General features: G+C 48.5%; 1 protein-coding gene across 1 annotated transcript in view; it reads left to right on the top strand.

The window, feature by feature from the left end:
- LOC116968391 (RAS guanyl-releasing protein 2-like) overlaps positions 1 to 8,994 on the top strand; it is a 37,811-nt gene extending 28,817 nt beyond the window's left edge. Inside the window, 4 exon segments of the mRNA XM_033015173.1 lie at positions 560 to 596; positions 1,241 to 1,396; positions 6,242 to 6,313; positions 8,448 to 8,994. Coding sequence (XP_032871064.1) covers positions 560 to 596; positions 1,241 to 1,396; positions 6,242 to 6,297 — 249 coding nt within the window. The 3' untranslated portion in view covers positions 6,298 to 6,313; positions 8,448 to 8,994.
- The last annotated feature ends 10,911 nt before the right edge of the window (positions 8,995 to 19,905 follow it).

Below are 19,905 nucleotides of genomic sequence, written 5' to 3' on the forward strand. Positions count from 1 at the left end.
AGGTGCGGGTGGGCGGGGGTGGGGGGAGGGAGGTGGGTGGGGTAGCTGGGGGTGGGGGGGGGGTAGGGTGTGGGGGGGGGGGGGGTGGGGCGGAGTGGGTGCGTGGGTGGGGGTGCGGGTGGGGTGGGGGTAGGTGTGGGGGGAGGTGTGGGGGGGGTAGGTGTGGGGTGGGGTAGGGTGGTGGGGGGGGGGGTGGGGGGGGTAGGTGTGGGTGGGGGTAGGTGTGGGGGTGGGGGTAGGTGTGGGTGGGGGTAGGTGTGGGTGTGGGTGTGGGCGTGGGTGTGGGTGTGGGGGTAGGTGTGGGTGTGGGCGTGGGTGTGGGTGTGGGTGGGGGTAGGCGTGGGCGTGGGTGTGGGTGTGGGTGGGGGTAGGTGTGGGTGTGGGGGTGGGTGGGGGTAGGTGTGGGTGTGGGGGTGGGGGGCTGGCTCTTGGGGAGAGCTGCCATTACCACCAGAGCCACCACCATGCCATGGCCCTGGACCTGCTGTGTGGAGCCCACCATTGACCACCATGTGGCCTCACTTCACACTGACCGCTCTGCTCTCCTCTCCTCCCACAGATCTGGGGCTTGTACAAACAAGGCTACAAGTGTAAAGGTGAGTGAGGGGCGGGCTCTCTCCAACCACATCCTCTCAAGCTGCTCCCCTCTGTCATTCCCCCTGCTCTCCCACTCTACAGTCTGAAGAAGGGTCTCGACCCGAAACGTCACCCATTCCTTCTCTCCAGAGACGCTGCCTGTCTGTCCAGCTGAGTTACTCCAGCATTCTGTGTCTGTCTACATGCCCTTCCCTCAGTGAGGTAATGGTGGGATCTCTCTTCCCCATCTCTCACAGTTCTTGATTCCCATTGGATAACTAACGTCTCCCCCTACAGACCCTGATTCTCACCCCCCCTCCCCGATCCCGGACTCTGTCCCCCCCGACATTGAGAAGAGATTTAGTAGCTCTCAGGCCTAAAGGAATCAAGGGATATGGGGGAGAAAGCAGGAACGGGGTACTGATTTTAAATGATCAGCCATGATCATATTGAATGACGGTGCTGGCTCGAAGGGCCGAATGGCCTCCTCCTGCATCTATTTTTCTGTTTCTATGTTTCTAAGAGTTCACTCTCTGTCCATCCTTTAAACTGGCTCTAACCTGACATCCCCGGGTAAACAGCTCCTGCCTCTCATTGCCCCACTGTTAGCCCTGGGATTCTGGCCAGCTGAGTACTCATGGCCATGTTGTTCTTGTGTTCACAGCCTGTGGGATCAGCTGCCACAAACAGTGCAAGACCCTGCTGGTGATGGAGTGTCGTAAACGTACCAAGAGTATTAGCTTTGACAGTCCAGCTCACACCCTGAAGCGGTCGTTCAGTTTCCCCATCACACACGCAGCTCCTGACTCCATATGTACAGGTGAGTGTCATGTGTGCACAGGTGTGTGTCCTGTGTGTACAGGTGAGTGTCCTGTGTGTACAGGTGTGTGTGTACTGGTGTGTGTGTACAGGTGAGTGTGTACAGGTGTGTGTGTACAGGTGTGTGTGTACAGGTGTGTGTGTACAGGTGTGTGTGTACAGGTGTGTGTGTGTACATGTGTGAGTACAGGTGTGTGTGTACAGGTGTGTGTACAGGTGTGAGTACAGGTGTGTGTGTACAGGTGTGTGTGTGTACAGGTGTGTGTGTACAGGTGTGTGTGTACAGGTCTGTGTGTACAGGTGAGTGTGTACAGGTGAGTGTCCTGTGTGTACAGGTGAGTGGCCTGTATGCACCTGTGGAACACGGAGACCGACCTCTACACGAAAACTGCAGGTGTGGAAGGTCTGGTCTGAAATCAATAAAATAACTCCAACAGCCAGTGGATATGTTATGGAAAGATGCAAAATGATGAAATACTTTTTCACCCAGAGAGTTGTGAATCTGTGGGATTCTCTGCCACAGAAGACAACGGAGGCCAATTCACTGGATGGATTTGAGAGTTAGATTTAGCTCCAAGGGATATGGGGTACTGATTCTGGATGATCAGCCATGGTCACATTGAATGGCGGTGCTGGTTTGAAGGGCCGAATGGCCTACTCCTGCACCTATTTTCTATGTTTCTAAATGACTAGTACATGCTCAGTGCTATGGGCTTAGATGGAGCAGAATTCCATCTAGAATTGGAGCATCCAAGATGGTTTCTTCTAACAATATATACATGGTCAAACTAAGGAGGGAGCAAAGATATCACAAGCATATAGGGTGGTCAAGAAAGCTTCTTCAGTCAGAGTATTGAGAATATAAGTTGGGAGGTCATTTTACAGGTGTACAAGATATTGGTGAGGCCACACAGAGTATTGTATTCAGCTTTGGTGACCCTATCATACGGAAGATATTGAGGAAGGAACTGCCCCTCTGGTTCCTATTAAATCTTTTCCCCCTCAACTTAAACCAAGGTCCCTCTGATCAGCATCTCATATTTCACTTGGGTAGTTTACATCCCCAGCGGTATGAAAGGTGACTTCTCTAACTTCAGATAACTCTTGCTTTCTCTCTCCATCCCCTCCCCATTTCTGCCACCAATCCTACTGTCTCCACCCACATCATTCTGAAGAAGGGTCTTGACCATTCCTTCTCTCCAGAGATGCTGCCTCACCCGCTGAGTTACTCCAGCATTTTGTGTCTACCTTCGATTTTAACCAGCATCTGCAGTTCTTGCTTACACATCCTCTGATTCTTGATTTCCATACTCTGGGTAAAAGACTCTGTATATTTACCCGATCTATTCCCCTCAACATCTTGTGCATCTCTATAAAATTAGCCCTCAAATTCCTGGGCTGAGAGGAATAAACATAGAAACATAGAAATTAGGTGCAGGAGTAGGCCATTCGGCCCTTCGAGCCTGCACCGCCATTCAATATGATCATGGCTGATCATCCAACTCAGTATCCCGTACCTGCCTTCTCTCCATACCCTCTGATCCCCTTAGCCACAAGGGCCACATCTAACTCCCTCTTAAATATAGCCAATGAACTGGCCTCGACTACCCTCTGTGGCAGGGAGTTCCAGAGATTCACCACTCTCTGTGTGAAAAAAGTTCTTCTCATCTCGGTTTTAAAGGATTTCCCCCTTATCCTTAAGCTGTGACCCCTTGTCCTGGACTTCCCCAACATCGGGAGCAATCTTCCTGCATCTAGCCTGTCCAACCCCTTAAGAATTTTGTAAGTTTCTATAAGATCCCCTCTCAATCTCCTAAATTCTAGAGAGTATAAACCAAGTCTATCCAGTCTTTCTTCATAAGACAGTCCTGACATCCCAGGAATCAGTCTGGTGAACCTTCTCTGCACTCCCTCTATGGCAATAATGTCCTTCCTAAGATTTGGAGACCAAAACTGTACGCAATACTCCAGGTGTGGTCTCACCAAGACCCTGTACAACTGCAGTAGAACCTCCCTGCTCCTATACTCAAATCCTTTGCTATGAAAGCTAACATACCATTCGCTTTCTTCACTGCCTGCTGCACCTGCATGCCCACTTTCAATGACTGGTGTACCATGACACCCAGGTCTCGCTGCATCTCCCCTTTTCCTAGTCGGCCACCATTTAGATAATAGTCTGCTTTCCCGTTTTTGCCACCAAAATGGATAACCTCACATTTATCCACATTATACTGCATCTGCCAAACATTTGCCCACTCACCCAGCCTATCCAAGTCACCTTGCAGTCTCCTAGCATCCTCCTCACAGCTAACACTGCCCCCCAGCTTAGTGTCATCCGCAAACTTGGAGCTATTACCTTCAATTCCCTCATCCAGATCATTAATATATATTGTAAATAGCTGGGGTCCCAGCACTGAGCCTTGCGGTACCCCACTAGTCACTGCCTGCCATTGTGAAAAGGACCCGTTTACTCCTACTCTTTGCTTCCTGTTTGCCAGCCAGTTCTCTATCCACATCAATACTGAACCCCCAATGCCGTGTGCTTTAAGTTTGTAAACTAATCTCTTATGTGGGACCTTGTCGAAAGCCTTCTGGAAGTCCAGATACACCACATCCACTGGTTCTCCCATATCCACGCTACTAGTTACATCCTCGAAAAATTCTATAAGATTCGTCAGACATGATTTACCTTTTGTAAATCCATGCTGACTTTGTCCAATGATTTCACCACTTTCCAAATGTGCTGCTATCCCATCTTTAATAACTGACTCTAGCAGTTTCCCCACTACCGATGTTAGACTAATTGGTCTGTAATTCCCCGTTTTCTCTCTCCCTCCCTTCTTAAAAAGTGGGGTTACGTTTGCTACCCGCCAATCCTCAGGAACTACTCCAGAATCTAAAGAGTTTTGAAAGATTATTACTAATGCATCCACTATTTCTGGAGCTACTTCCTTAAGTACTCTGGGATGCAGCCTATCTGGCCTGGGGATTTATCGGCCTTTAATCCATTTAATTTACCCAACACCACTTCACCGGCTAACCTGGATTTCACTCAATTCCTCCAACTCCTTTGACCCGCGGTCCCCTGCTATTTCCAGCAGATTATTTATGTCTTCCTTAGTGAAGACGGAACCAAAGTAGTTATTCAATTGGTCCGCCATATCCTTGTTCCCCATGATCAACTCACCCGTTTCTGACTGCAAGGGACCTACATTTGTTTTAACTAATCTCTTTCTTTTCACATATCTATAAAAACTTTTGCAGTCAGTTTTTATGTTCCCTGCCAGTTTTCTTTCATAATCTATTTTTCCTTTCCTAATTAAGCCCTTTGTCCTCCTCTGCTGGTCTCTGAATTTCTCCCAGTCCTCCGGTATGCTGCTTTTTCTGGCTAATTTGTACGCATCATCCTTCGCTTTGATACTATCCCTGATTTCCCTTGTTATCCACGGATGCACTACCTTCCCTGATTTATTCTTTTGCCAAACTGGGATGAACAATTTTTGTAGTTCATCCATGCAGTCTTTAAATGTCTTCCATTGCAATCCACCGTCAACCCTTTTAGAATTAATTGCCAGTCAATCTTGGCCAATTCACGTCTCATACCCTCAAAGTTACCTTTCTTTAAGTTCAGAACCATTGTTTCTGAATTAACAATGTCACTCTCCATCCTAATGAAGAACTCAACCATATTATGGTCACTCTTGCCCAAGGGGGCACGAACAACAAGACTGCTAACTAACCCTTCCTCATTACTCAATACCCAGTCTAAAATAGCCTGCTCTCTCGTTGGTTCCTCTACATGTTGATTTAGATAACTATCCCGCATACATTCCAAAAATCCTCTTCCTCAGCACCCCTGCCAATTTGATTCACCCAATCTATATGTAGATTGAAGTCACCCATTATAACGGTTTTGCCTTTGTCGCACGCATTTCTAATTTCCTGTTTGATACCATCTCCAACTTCACTACTACTGTTAGGTGGCCTGTACACAACACCCACCAGCGTTTTCTGCCCCTTAGTGTTTCGCAGCTCTACCCATACCGATTCCACATCCTGCAAACTAATGTCCTTCCTTTCCAGTGCATTAATCTCCTCTCTAACCAGCAACGCTACCCCACCTCCTTTTCCTTTCTCTCTATCCCTCCTGAATATTGAATATCCCTGGATGTTCAGCTCCCAGCCTTGGTCACCCTGGAGCCATGTCTCCGTGATCCCAACTATATCATAGTCATTAATAGCTATCTGCACATTCAACTCATCCACCTTATTACGAATGCTCCTTGCATTGAGACACAAAGCCTTCAGGCTTGTTTTTACAACACTCTTACCCCTTATACAATTTTGTTGAAAAGTGGCCCTTTTTGATTATTGCCCTAGATTTTCCGACCTGCCACTTTTACTTTTCACCTTGCTACCTATTGCTTCTACCCTCATTTTACACCCCTCTGTCTCTACGCTCACACATTTAAGAAACCCTTTCCCTTTAACTCCATCCTCCACTAGCCCATTCGACACCCCACCCCCCTTATAAAGTTCCAGCCTGCCCAGCCTCTTCCTATCACTCAGGCCCTAGAGTCCTGGCAACTTTCCAGATGTATCTTCATTGCACTGTTTCTATATTAACATAAACTGAACACAATTCTCCAAATGTGATCTTGTAGAACAGTAACATAATATCTCAACTCCTGTACTCGACACTGGCTGATGAAGGCCAATGTACCAAAAGCTTTCTTGACCTTGCGATGCCCCTACCTACGATGCCCCTTTCGAGGAACCACAGATAGGAGATTTGAACGGAGCTGGAATGAGGGAAGGTATCTGACAATGCTCAACTGTGTTGCAGTGCTGAAGGAAGAGTTGGAGAGTCTGGAAGATGAAGTGCAGGACATACATCTCTAACAACGCCCACCATTTGGTAAGTGTTTCGTTCAGTTTACCGTCACGTAAACAAGATACAGTGAAAAGCTTGTGTTGCGTGCCCACCAGCCTACAATACATGATTACAATCGAGTCATTCACAGTGACAGTCCAACCTGTTCTCACTTTACTGGGCCTCGTTTACACATTTGTAAAAGACTGCACTTCCACAAATTCTTTCACTGAACCTCTCAACATGCGGCCAACCGATGAATTGAACACAATAACTTGGCATGACAATGTATTATTGGGGAATGTGTCTGGACAATGCAGAGGCAGTGCCAGTCTAAACCAAAGTACGACTCAAAACCAAACCAAGTGTTCCTGATATCTCCATAACAGATAGAACTGAGTTTCCCGTGTGAAACTGCAACTCAGGGACATCCAGGCTCTGGCACAAACTCCGGAGGGGGTGGGGGAGGTGCAATTGCAGGGCACGCATGCTGCCACTGTCCTGACCCAAGACTGGCCACCCTGATCTGGTCCAAGAACAGATCGATGACCTACCATTCCCCCACCCCCCTGCTCTGCATTGAGTTCCCAAAGATCATAGAAAGATAGACAATAGGTACAGGAGTAGAGGCCATTCGGCCCTTCGAGCCTGCACCGCCATTCAATATGATCATGGCTGATCATCCAACTCAGTATCCTGTACCTGCCTTCTCTCCATACCCCCTGATCCCTTTAGCCACAAGGGCCACATCTAACTCCCTCTTAAATATAGCCAATGAACTGGCCTCAACTACTCTCTGTGGCAGAGAATTCCACAGATTCACCACTCTCTGTGTGTGAAAAAATGTTTTTCTCATCTCAGTCCTAAAAGATTTCCCCTTTATCTTTAAACTGTGACCCCTTGTCCTGGACTTCCCCAACATCGGGAACAATCTTCCTGCATCGAGCCTGTCCAACCCCTTAAGAATTTTGTAAGTTTCTATAAGATCCCCCCTCAATCTTCTAAATTCTAGCGAGTACAAGCCGAGTCTATCCAGTCTTTCTTCATATGATCTTCAGTTTCCTCCCACACTCCAAAGACGTGCAGGTTTGTAGATTCATTGGCTTGGTGTAAATATAAATTGTCCCTAGTGTGTGTGGGATAGTGTTAGTGTGCGGGGATCGCTGGTCGGCGTGGACTCCGTTTAGTTTATTGTCATGTGTACCAAGTTTCTATCAGATCATGGCTGTTAAATACTCAAATAGCACAAAAAGTGGTGGGGCCACTGGAGTCTTGTTTGCTTCACCATTCAATATGATCGTGGCTGATCTGTGGAGGTCTCACAGATAGTTCTTCCAAGCTAGTTCCCCATATCCTCCAATCACCCGATCTTCCTGAAAATATCCACATCCACATATTACTGATTTCACACGGTTTCACAACGTTCTGGGACAAAGGATTCCAGGAAATCACTGCACCTCATTTTTAAATGATCCCTCCATTGGGTCGAAACCCCTTGTTGGAAACTCTTCCACTGATGAAAACATTTCAACTTGGACCCAATCATTGTCTTTGGTGTCTTTTATGTGTTTCAATATGATCACCCCTTGTTCTGGTGAATCCCAAAGTATACAGACCCAATCCATTTGACCTCTCTATGATTAAATGTAGTATTAGTGTCTGACACAAATATTGGTGGAGTTATGGACAAGGAAACAAAGTGTGAGAACAGTTGGGGAGACAGAGGTTTGAGGTGATCCATTCTGGGTGAATGTGAGAAAGGTGTAGGATTAGGATCTAGAAAAGGAACTCCTAAATGTACTGAGAAATGAGTGAGTGTTGTCGACCTGTGGGTGGGATAATGGGATCTCCCTGGAGATGGTGCTGGCTATGGACAACATTACATGTCTCTGTATCTGACCCTGGGATAAGTGTGTGATGGGACTCTCTCTACACTGAGGGAACCTCACTCTGTTCTGACCACGTTAGTGAGAGAAGAAGCCTCATTCCGTGTCTAGCCCATGATGCCTGAGTGCAGAGACCTTGTTAGGAGACCCAGTCTCTCAAACCCCTCCTTCATATTTCAACCTTTTTCAGATCCTGCCTCATGGTTTCTGCTTTCTGTAGTTTCGGCTCGCCCTAGCTGAGAGGTGTAAAGCTTTTTCACAAACCCCCTCAATGTGAATTTGATCTTTTATAGCCTTAAAAACCCATCACGTCTTCCAGCCAAGCAGCAGCAGATGGAGGAGTGGAAGATTTACAGACCAGCAAGATTCTCCTATGGGCCAAAAGTGATGTAAATGTAATGATATCAGACTGGGTTGTGTTTAAACCCACGGTTTTATCTGCTACACCTAATACAAGCGGGCAAAGTCTCACAGTCATCACAAGGACTTCACTGATGGTTTTAAAAACCACTGCCCAGTATAGAGGAGCTCCTCTATAATCTTTGCTAGAAACTAGAAACACTGGACACTGATTGCACTGTAATTTGTCTTGTTACGGTTCATGCCGTGTTCACTGCCTTTCCACGCCCGGTTCAGGAATTGGTTTGTTTATTTTATTTAGTTTTTCCCCCCTCATCGTAGCTGGGGGCCGTGTTTCACAGGACACTCTCCCTTCGCTGGTCGAGGAGATGCGAGTGTTTCTCTTCCGTCTGGCGGTTTCTGCCTCGGGATGGCCCACGCAGAGCATCACTGCGCCCGTGGAGCTCTCCGTCCCGACTCACGCCCGGGGTGTCCCCGACCCACATGATATTCCTTCCTCTGGTTCTGGGGGGGGGGGGGTCCTGTGGCATCATCTTAAATACGGGCCACTCAGGCTCGAACCCTCGTCAGGAGATACGAGGGTGGGCACATGACATCATGGGCTAGAGGGAGTGTCCTGGTACTTAAGATCATCTCACCTCGAGACCTTGAGGAGTCAACAGGTAGCTGAGCCCGAGAGAACAACCTTACTCAGCTACAGCAGCAACATAATATAGTTAGCGCACCAACCTAATGTGTAACCACTGAATAAACGACTCTTTGAACCGGCCTGACGTCTCACCTTTATTCACCACCTTTGGTGCCGCTACAATCTGTCCAGAGGTTGTCAAACCCACCAAGTTCCTCCAGCACTGTGTATTTACTCACGATTCAAACATGGGGTGGCTCGTGTTGCAAAAAAAGTATGTTTGCAACACGAGGAATTTCATTTACCAGACACTCATACCAATAAAAAGCTACAGAACACAAAGTTCAAACTCTTCCCTTCTTTGGTCTCCCGCGGTCTGGGGCCTTGAACCTTCCATTGACGGGACGATCTTGACTCCCGTAGCCGGTGGTCGGGCCGTCTGTGTCGGGGGTCCTGCATCGGGTCTCTGGATCCAGGCTCAGTCTCTGCAGTGACCAGAGTGGTGTGGCTGACCCACACACACTGGGCAGTGGTGGGATTCAAACCCTCGCCTCTGCAGAAACAGCCTGGATCCAGAGATCAGTGACCACAGTGACCAGTGTGTGGCCGCAGTGGCCAAAGGGCCAGATTTCTTTGCTGTAAGACAGTGAGATGAAGGTCTGTCCAGTCTTGCCCATTTGATCGATGTTCCAGTCACAGCCTCATGGACACGTCCAGAGACCCCCCTCCACCTCCCCCCCCCACGTGAACCACTAGTGTGGGATGTAATGGTCACTACAGTGTGGGATGTAATGGTGACTCTACAAGGCGCTGGTCAGGCAGCATCTGGAATATTGTGAACAATTTTGGGCCCCGTATCTGAGGGAAGGAGGTGCCGGCTCTGGAGAGGGTCCAGAGGAGGTTTACAAGGATTGACCTATGATCCTTGACACAAGGTCAAAGGTTACCAGTACCTGGAGGACAAGAACTCGGACCAATCGGAGGAGGGAGAAACTCCCCGTGACCCGCGGGACAACAGGGAAACGACGGAGACTGAGGAATGGCCTTGGTGACCCCCTCTCTCTCCCCCTCCCCTGTCTTCCCTCTCTCTCACCCCCCTCTCTCTCACCTCCCCTCTCTCTCCCCCCCCCTCTCTCTCTCCCCCCTCTCTCTCCCCTCTCTCCCCTCTCTCTCTCCCCCCTCTCTCTCTCCCCCCTCTATCTCTCTCTTTCCTCCTTTTAATAAAGTATTAGTTTTTAATAAATTATTAAACAAACTCGAGCCTGGTGTTGATGTTCTCTGCTGTGTGCGGACCCCACCACAGGTCTGTGGGGGTTAGAGGGGGGAGGGGAGTGGCAGTGGGTGAGGGGGAGGGGGGGGGAGGGCAAGGGGGAGGGGAGGGGGGGTGGGGTAGTGGGGGGGGGGGTGGGGCAGTGGGTGAGGGGGAGTGGGGGAGAGGGAGGGCAAGGGGGAGAGGGAGGGCAAGGGGGAGGGGAGAACTGCAGGTACCTAATGACCACCACACCCGTGTGTCCAGGTGCAGCTCCTTAAAGCCCACGTTAGGGAACGAGGAGCAGCTGGTTGACCTCAGGACCATCCTGGAGACAGAACCTCTAGGACAGGACGTAGAGAGAGGTCGTCACGTGGATGCCCAGCAAGAGAGAAGGTGGTCCCTCGAGGTAGGGAATGAGACGGTGCTGTGACACTCAAGAATGGAGGGTGATGAGGGGAAGTATCGGGGACAGAATAGACAGCGAGGAAGGCAGAACTGCAGGTGCTGCTTAAACTGGAGACAGACACAAAAAGCTGGAGTAACTCAGTGGGTCAGGCAGCATTGGGGCATGGATAGGTACATTGTACCTGGTTCAGTGAGTGGAGACTGGCAGCATTGGGGCATGGATAGGTACATTGTACCTGGTTCAGTGAGTGGAGACTGGCAGCATTGGGGCATGGATAGGTACATTGTACCTGGTTCAGGGAGGGGCAGGTCTGGCAGCTCAATGTTCCGGGGTACAGGAGCTTCAGGAGAGACAGGGTGAGGGAAAAGGAGTGGGGTGGAGGGGGGGAGGTTACATTGTTGGTTAAGGAGGATGTCACGGCTGTGTTCAGAGGTAACATTACAGATGGTTTATCTAGAGAGGCTCTATGTGTGGAGCTGAGGAACAAGAAAGGGATGATCACCTTGTTGGGTAGTACTACAGACCCCCGTATAGTCAACGGGAATTAGAGCAGATATGCCGGGAGATTGCAGGTGAATGGGTGTTGTAGATGGGGTTCCCAATGTTGACTGGGAATGTCATAGTGTGAATGGGAATGTCACAGTGTGAATGGGTGTTGTAGATGGGGATCCCAATGCTGACTGGGAATGTCATAGTGTGAATGGTTGTAGATGGGGATCCCAATATTGACTGGGAATGTCACATTGTGAATGGTTGTAGATGGGGTGAAAATTGTCGAATGTGTTCAGGAGAGTTTTCTCCAGCAGTCGGAGCCTCACATGTGAGAGGTTGGTCAGGGTGGCACAGCGGTAGAGTTGCTGCCTCGATCCTGACTACGGGACCATGCTGTCTGTACGGTGGAGTTTGTACGTTCTCCCGTGACCTGCGTGAGATCTTCGGTTTCCTCCCACACTCCAAAGATGTACAGGTTAATTGGTTTGGTGTAAATGTAAAAATTGTCCTTGTGGGTGTAGGATGGTGTTAATGTGCGGGAATCGCTGGTCGGCACGGACACAGTGGGCCAAAGGGCCTGTTTCTCCACTGTATTTCTAAACTAAAACTCTAAAACTTGATGTAGTCTAGGGACATTGGGAAGGGCAAGTGGATGAAGTGTTCGTGGAGCAATAACCACTGTTTGATTAGGTTTAAGATAGTTCTGGACAAGGCCCATGTGTTCAAATTCTAAATTGGGGCAAGGCCAACTTTCTTCTTGTGTATGGCGTGCACAGCCTATAGTTGTAGGACAACTTGTTCTATTCGATTGTGCACGGCAGATTGATTGTATTCGTTGAAACAGGGTGGACCACGTGAAGGTTTCAACCTCCCACCCCCAAGGCCAACTTTGAGGGGATGAGACAGAAACTCACTCGTTGACCGGAGCAGGTTGTTGGAAGGAAAAGGAATGTCAGGGAAGTGGGATGTTTTTAAAAGTGCTGACAAGAGTTCAGGACATACATGTCCTTGTTAGAGTGAGGGGTAAAGCAAGCTTGGCTGATGAGGGAAATTGAGGCTTTGGCCAAGAGTAAGAGTTGGGACAGCTGGGATCAGGTGCATCCCTGGAGGAGTTTTGGGAACTAAGGTGCTAGCTAAAAAAAGAAATAAGGAGATCGCATATAGCTCTATAGCTTTGGCAGATGTACAAAGGACAATCTCAAGAGATTGTATAAAGGGTAGCCAGAGAGAGTCAAGTCAAGGGAGTTTATTGTCATGTGTCACAGATGGGACAATGACATTCTTGCTTGCTGCAGCACAACAGAGTATTTTAGGCATAAATACAGATCAGATCAGTGTGACCATATACCGTACAATATATATATACACATATAACTACACAGGTAAAGTGCAATAGGCTGTTATAGTTCAGAGTTTGTTTGAGGTTGAGTTTAATAGCCTGATGGCTGTCGGGAAGTAGCTATTCCTGAACCTGGATGTTACAGATTTCAGGCTCCTGTACCTTCTACCTGAAGGCTGCGGAGAGATGAGTGTATGGCCAGGATGGTGTGGGTCCTTGATGGTGCTGGCAGCCTTTTTGAGGCAGCGCCTGCGATAGATAGATCCCCTCGAGAGTGGGACCTCTAAGGGATCAAAGCGCTCACCTCTGTGTGGAGCCACAGGAGATGGACAAGATTTTACCATAGACGGAGGAACTTGGGGCAGTCAATGGAAGTGTCTTGAGAGCTGACAGTGTTACAGTCAAAGAAGTACTGTAGGTACTATCGTGTATGAAGGTAGAAACATCTCGAGCCTGATCGGATATATCCGAGGACATTGTGGGAAAGTAGAGAGGGACAGGCAGGGGGTGGGTGAGGGGGGACAGGCAGGGGGTGGGTGAGGGGTAGATTTAAAGTTTCATTCATTCAAGGTGGGGAACAGATTTAATAGGAACTTGAGGGGTAACTTTTCCACACAGAGGGTGGTGGGTGTATGGAACGAGCTGCCGGAGGAGGTAGTTGAGGCTGGGACTATCCCAACGTTTAAGAAACAGACAGGTACATGGATAGGACAGGTTTGGAGGGATATGGACCAAGCGCAGGCAGGTGGGACTAGTGTAGATGGGGCAAGTTGGGCGGTGTGGGCAAGTTGGGTTGAAGGAAGGGCCAGATTCCGCTCTGTATCACTCTGACTAGTGCAGGGTCCAGTAGAGGTTTACGAGTGATTCCCGAGGTGATTGGGTTAATGTCTGAGCAATGTTCGAAGGCCCTGGGCCTGTACTCATGGAGTTTAGAAAGATTAGGGTGGATCTCACTGAAACCTACAGAATAATAAAAGGCCTGGAAAGGGTGGATTTGGAGAAGTCGTCAATTTAAACAGGAGGGGGGATAAGGTGCATTTACAGAGCAACAGAACATAATGTTTTCACAAAAGACAAACACAGAGACTCAGCGGGTCAGGCAGCATCTGTGGAGAACATGGATAGGTGACGTTTCACAGAGTGCTGGAGTAACTCAGCGGGACAGGCAGCATCTGTGGAGAACATGGATAGGTGACGTTTCACAGAGTGCTGGAGTAACTCAGTGGGTCAGGCAGCATCTGTGGAGAACATGGATAGGTGACGTTTCACAGAGTGCTGGAGTAACTCAGTGGGTCAGGCAGCATCTGTGGAGAGAAGGAATGGTGACGTTTCGGGTTGAGACCCTTCTTCAGACTGAAAGTCACGGGAAAGGGAAAAGAGAGATGTAGACAATGGATGTAGAGAGATAAAGAATGAATGAAGATTAAGGGAACAGGCCATCGTTAGCTGTTTGTTGGGTGTGACGGGTGAGGGAGAGATGGTGAGAGAGGGAATGCCGGCGTTACTTGATGTTAGAGAAATCAAGATTCTTACCACTGGGCTGTAAGCTGCCCAAGCAAAATACGAGATGCTGTTCCTCCAGTTTGTGCTGGACCTCACTCTGACAGTGGAGGAGACCGAGGACAGAAAGGTCTGTGTGGGAATGGGAAGGAGAATGAAAGTGTCCAACAACTGGGAGATCAGGCAGGTTCAGGCGGGCTGAGTGAAGGTGTTCCGTGAAACGATCGGCCAGTCTACGTTTGGTCTCACCGATGTATAAGAGTCTACATTTTGTTGCTTCATCTTTCGAGGATTTAGACGGCCATAGAATGGAGAGGATGTTTTTGTTGGAGCTTTGATAGGCTGACTGGTGTTTTATAGAAACATAGAAAATAGGTGCAGGAGTAGAGGCCATTCGGCCCTTCGAGCCTACACCGCCATTCAATATGATCATGGCTGATCATCCAACTCAGTATCCTGTACCTGCCTTCTCTCCATACCCCCTGATCCCTTTAGCCACAAGGGCCACATCTAACTCCCTCTTAAACATAGCCAATTATATTATATTTATATATTATATTATATTATATTTATATATATATTAGCTTTAAGCATGGTTAGAGTCACATGCTGCTGGCAGATGTTTTAATGAACAAATACACTTTTGTGTCTCTTTATTGAATGACTCTAAAGGCATTGTTAAAGTTTATAGAGCCAATCCAAAGCAAGTACGTGATGAATGGTGTGTGAATAATTGGCCTACTCCTGCACCTTTATTCTTCTATGTTTCTAAACAGCAAATGTAAACTTTCTTTATTAACAATAAGTGGTGCAGAGAAAGGGGAGTTTAGAATGGTTGTCACCCAGCATGGAAACAGGCTCTTCAGCCCAACTTGCCCCATGCCCACCAACATGTCCCATCTACGCTAGTCACAGAGTCACCCAGCACGGAAACAGGCCCTTCAGCCCAACTTGCCCCATGCCCACCAACATGTCCCATCTACACTAGTCACGGAAACAGGCCCTTCAGCCCAACTTGCCCCATGCCCACCAACATGTCCCATCTACACTAGTCACAGAGTCACAGAAACAGGCCCTTCGGCCCAACTTGCCCACACCAGCCAACATTGCCCCATCTACACTAGTCACAGAGTCACGGAAACAGGCCCTTCAGCCCAACTTGCCCACACCGGCCAACATTGTCCCATCTACACTAGTCACAGAGTCACCCAGCACAGAAACAGGTCCTACAGCCCAACTTTCCCCATGCCCACCAACATGTCCCATCTACACTAGTCACAGAGTCACGGAAACAGGCCCTACAGCCCAACTTTCCCCATGCCCACCAACATGTCCCATCTACACTAGTCACCCAGCACGGAAACAGGCCCTTCAGCCCAACTTGCCCCATGCCCACCAACATGTCCCATCTACACTAGTCACCCAGCAGGGAAACAGGCCCTTCAGCCCAACTTGCCCCATGCTCACCAACATGTCCCATCTACACTAGTCACAGAGTCACGGAAACAGGCCCTTCAGCCCAACTTGCCCACACTGGCCAACATGTCCCATCTACACTAGTCACATAGTCACAGAAACAGGCCCTTCAGCCCAACTTGCCCCATGCCCACCAACATGTCCCATCTACACTAGTCACAGAGTCACGGAAACAGGCCCTTCAGCCCAACTTGCCCACACGGGCCAACATGTCCCATCTACACTAGTCGCAGAATGACGGAAACAGGCCCTTCGGCCCAACTTGCCCCATGCCCACCAACATGTCCCATCTACACTAGTCACAGAGTCACGGAAACAGGCCCTTCAGCCCAACGTGCCCACACCGGCCAACATGTCCCATTTACAGAAGTCGCACCTGCCCGTGTTTGGCCCATATCGCTCCAAACCTGTCCTATCCATGTATCTGTCCAAATGTTGTGATAGTCCCAGCCTCAACTACCTCCTCTGGCAGCTCGTTCTATACACCCACCACCCTCTGTGTGGAAATGTTTCCCCTTAGGTTAACATTCTCAATGTGAACAATTTGTGAATCAGCGAGCTGGTGTGGAATAAAAAATGGAATCATGGATAGAAAATTAACAACAAATGGGTTGGCACGGTGGTGCAGCAGGTAGAGCTGCTGCCTCACAGTGCCAGAGAACCGGGTTCCATCCTGACTACGGGTGCTGTCTGCACAGAGTTTGTACGTTTTCTCCATGACCTGCGTGGGTTTTCTCCGGGTGCTCCGGTTTCATCCCACACTCCAAAGACGTGCGGGGTTTGTAGGTTAATTGCTTTTGGTAATTCGGTAATTGTAAAACTGTCCCTAGTGTACGGGGCGATCGCTGGTCTGTACGGACTCTGGCCGAAGGGCCTGTTTCCGTGCTGTATCTCTAAACTAAACTAAAAAGATGTTTCCACTAGTGGGAGAGTCTAGGACCAGAGGGCACAGCCTCAGAATTAAAGGGCATTCCTTTAGGAAGGAGTTGAGGAGGAATTTCTTTAGCCAGAGGGTGGTGAATCTGTGGGATTCGTTGCCACAGAGGGCGGTGGAGGCCACAAGTCAGTGGATATATTTAAGGCCGAGATAGATTCTTGATTAGTACGGGTGTCGGGGGTTATGGGCAGGAGAATGGGGTTGGGAGGGAGAGATAGATCAGCTGTGATTGAATGGTAGAGTAGGCTCGATGGAACGAATGGCCTAATTCTGATTCTGTGTGCTATGGTCGTCTCTGACTTGAGGAAATGCAAGCAGCCACTTTGGGCAATTATTGTCCCACAGACAACTACTGCCCCAGGTGGATATCATGATGTGTGTAACAAACATTGTCCCACAGACAACTACTGCCCCAGGTGGATATCATGATGTAGTGCAACAAACATTGATTGGCCACTGGTGGATGTGATTATTGGCTTTATTGAAGCTGTTTAGAAAATTGGCAGTTGTATAAAAGGGGGAGTTGTGGGAGTGTCTGAGTGCAGTGGTCCTGGGCTGTGGATGGGAGCTGTGGTCCTGGGCTGTGGATGGGAGCTGTGGTCCTGGGCTGTGGATGGGAGCTGTGGTCCTGGGCTGTGGATGGGAGCTGTGGTCCTGGGCTGTGGATGGGAGCTGTGGTCCTGGGCTGTGGATGGGAGCAGAGGTCCTGGGTAGAGACAGGGAGCCTCTCCTTGTGTCTGATGTGGATCTATATCTCCAGGGCATGAGGTAGGTGAGAACACTACAGCTTTCTACTGAATTGTGTTTGCTTCTTTGATTAATTCTGCTGACTTTTCCTTTTCATTGTTGTCATTTGAAGTGTCCAGGGATTTTAATGATTATTTTTTTCTGGTGCAACTGGAATTGTGTTGTTTCTGTGCTGTATCTCAGAACTAAACGGATGTTTCTACTAGTGAGAGAGTCTTGCACCAGAGGGCACAGTGTCAGAATAAAAGGATGTTACTTTACTAAAGTGATGATACCCTAACCTTATCACAATTGAATCTGGCTGATGTAAATGTAGAAACAAAGACCTGTAGATGCAGGTTTATACCAAATATAGACACATTACTGGAGTAACTCAGTGGGTCAGGCAGCATCTCTGGAGAAATAAGAGATTTTGGGATGGAATGGAAGAAAGGTTCTTACCCAAAATATCACCCATCCTTTTCCTCCAGAGATGGTGCCTGACCTGCTGAGTTTCTCCAGCACTCTTATCATGGTCTCCTCTATCTCCCACAGCTCTGCTCTTATTCCCCATCCCCCTACACGTAACAAGGACAGAGTCCCCCATGTCCCCCATTGCAGGTAGAGATTCCCTTCTACTATAGATGAGGCTCTTATCATGGTCTCCTCTATCTCCCACAGCTGTGCTCTTATTCCCCATCCCTCTACTCGTAACAAGGACAGAGTCCCCCATGTCCTCACCTTCCACCTTACCAGCTGTCGCATACAACAGATAATCCTCTGACATTTTTGCCACCTCCAATGGGATCCCACCACTGGCCTCATCTTCCCATTCTCCAATTTCAGTGTTTTCTCCCTCTTTCCCAGCTGACTGTCTCTGCCTCTTCCTTTCTTGATCCTGATCCCAACATCAGTCTGAAGAAGGGTCTTGACCTGAAACGTCGCCTATTCCTTCTCTCCATAAATGCTGCCTGACCTGGTGAGTTACTCCAGCATTTTTGTCCACCTTTGATTTTTCCAGCGTCTGCAGTTCTCTCTTAAACCACACGGTGGGAGTGTTGACAATAAATTGGACGGACCTGCAGTGCGGCGGATCTCCACACGGTGGGAGTGTTGACCACAAATTGGACGGACCTGCAGTGCAGCAGATCACCACATGGTGGGAGTGTTGACCACAAACTGGACGGACATGCAGTGCAGCAGATCACCACATGGTGGGAGTGTTGACCACAAACTGGAGCGACCTGTTGTGTGAATTCACTGCACATTGGGTGCAGCTGTCTACAAATTAGATATTGTGCTCTTTACTGCAAAATGGTTCTTTGTTGCTCTGTGACTTTTTTCTTTTCCCTGTAATGCACCCATTGCTCAGATGCCAAACGTAGTAAAATCCCTGAAACCAGGAAAGATTTGGGATGAAAATCAAGGAACTGCAGGTGCTGGTTTTAAAAAAAAGACACAAAGTGCTGGAGTAACTCAGTGGGTCAGGCAGCATCTGTGGAGAACATGGATAGGTGACGTTTCACAGGTGACGCTTCACAGAATTAAATATTAATAATTAAGTAATAACGAAATAGTAATAACTCCCTAGTCCTTGTACGCTCATCTCTCAAACAGTCCCATATTCCCTTCTATCCCTTCGACCCATCTCTCCTAGTTTCATATTTCTCCAGGCATTGTCCACATGTCCAAGTGTTTTTAGCTTGAGGACTAGAATCTTCTCACCCAGGACTGTCCGACCCACTGAGTTACTCCAGCACTTTGTCTAATTGTAGAGATGGACGTTGGAACATTTCAAACATTAAAATGGTAATTTGATTTTTCAGCATCAAGTCTCCCTGGATTTGGTCTTTATGGATGTCATAGGAAGATAAGGTACGTATTTCTAACCCTCTTCAGTTTAATGGGATAAATGTGTTCAATTATTGATGGCTTTTCCAAATTTGTTTCTTCAACATCGAGGAGCTCGCAGTCTCTGGTAGAGACCGATGTCGGGAAGCCCCAAAGAACGCAAAAGGTTCGACTAGACCCCGAGCGAGCTGGGATTCAACCCCCGATGCAGGACCCCCGACACGGACGGCCCGACCGCCGGCTACGGGAGTCAAGATCGTCCCGTCAACGGAAGGCTCGAGGCCCCAGACCGCGGGAGACCAAAGAAGGGAAGAGTTTGAACTTTGTGTTCTGTTGCTTTTTATTGGTATGAGTGTCTGGTAAATGAAATTCCTCGTGCTGCAAACATACATTTTTTTTTGCAACACGAGGCACCCCATGCTTGAATCGTGAGTAAATACACAGTGCTGGAGGAACTTGGTGGGTTTGACAACCTCTGAAGGATTGGACAGATGACTAATCGGGTCGGGAGCTCTCAGTCTGAAATACGGAGGAGAGCTGGAAATGAGGTGGGGGTTGGGCACTGCCTGACAGGTAATGGGTGGATTACAGGTGAGTGGGTGATGGGCAAATGGATGGAGTAAGTGCCAAAGGCTGAAGGTGAAAGTGACCAAACATGTTGAATAAGGACAAGAACTGTGAAATGTAAAACCAGGGTGAGGTGGGGTTGGAAGGTAAAAGGGAAATATGGGACAGTTGAGAGATGAGCATACTTCCCTTCATTAACTAAGTAATAACTAAGTAA

This window comes from Amblyraja radiata, chromosome 45 (assembly GCF_010909765.2).
Source record: "Amblyraja radiata isolate CabotCenter1 chromosome 45, sAmbRad1.1.pri, whole genome shotgun sequence".
NCBI classification, from domain to species: domain Eukaryota; kingdom Metazoa; phylum Chordata; class Chondrichthyes; order Rajiformes; family Rajidae; genus Amblyraja; species Amblyraja radiata.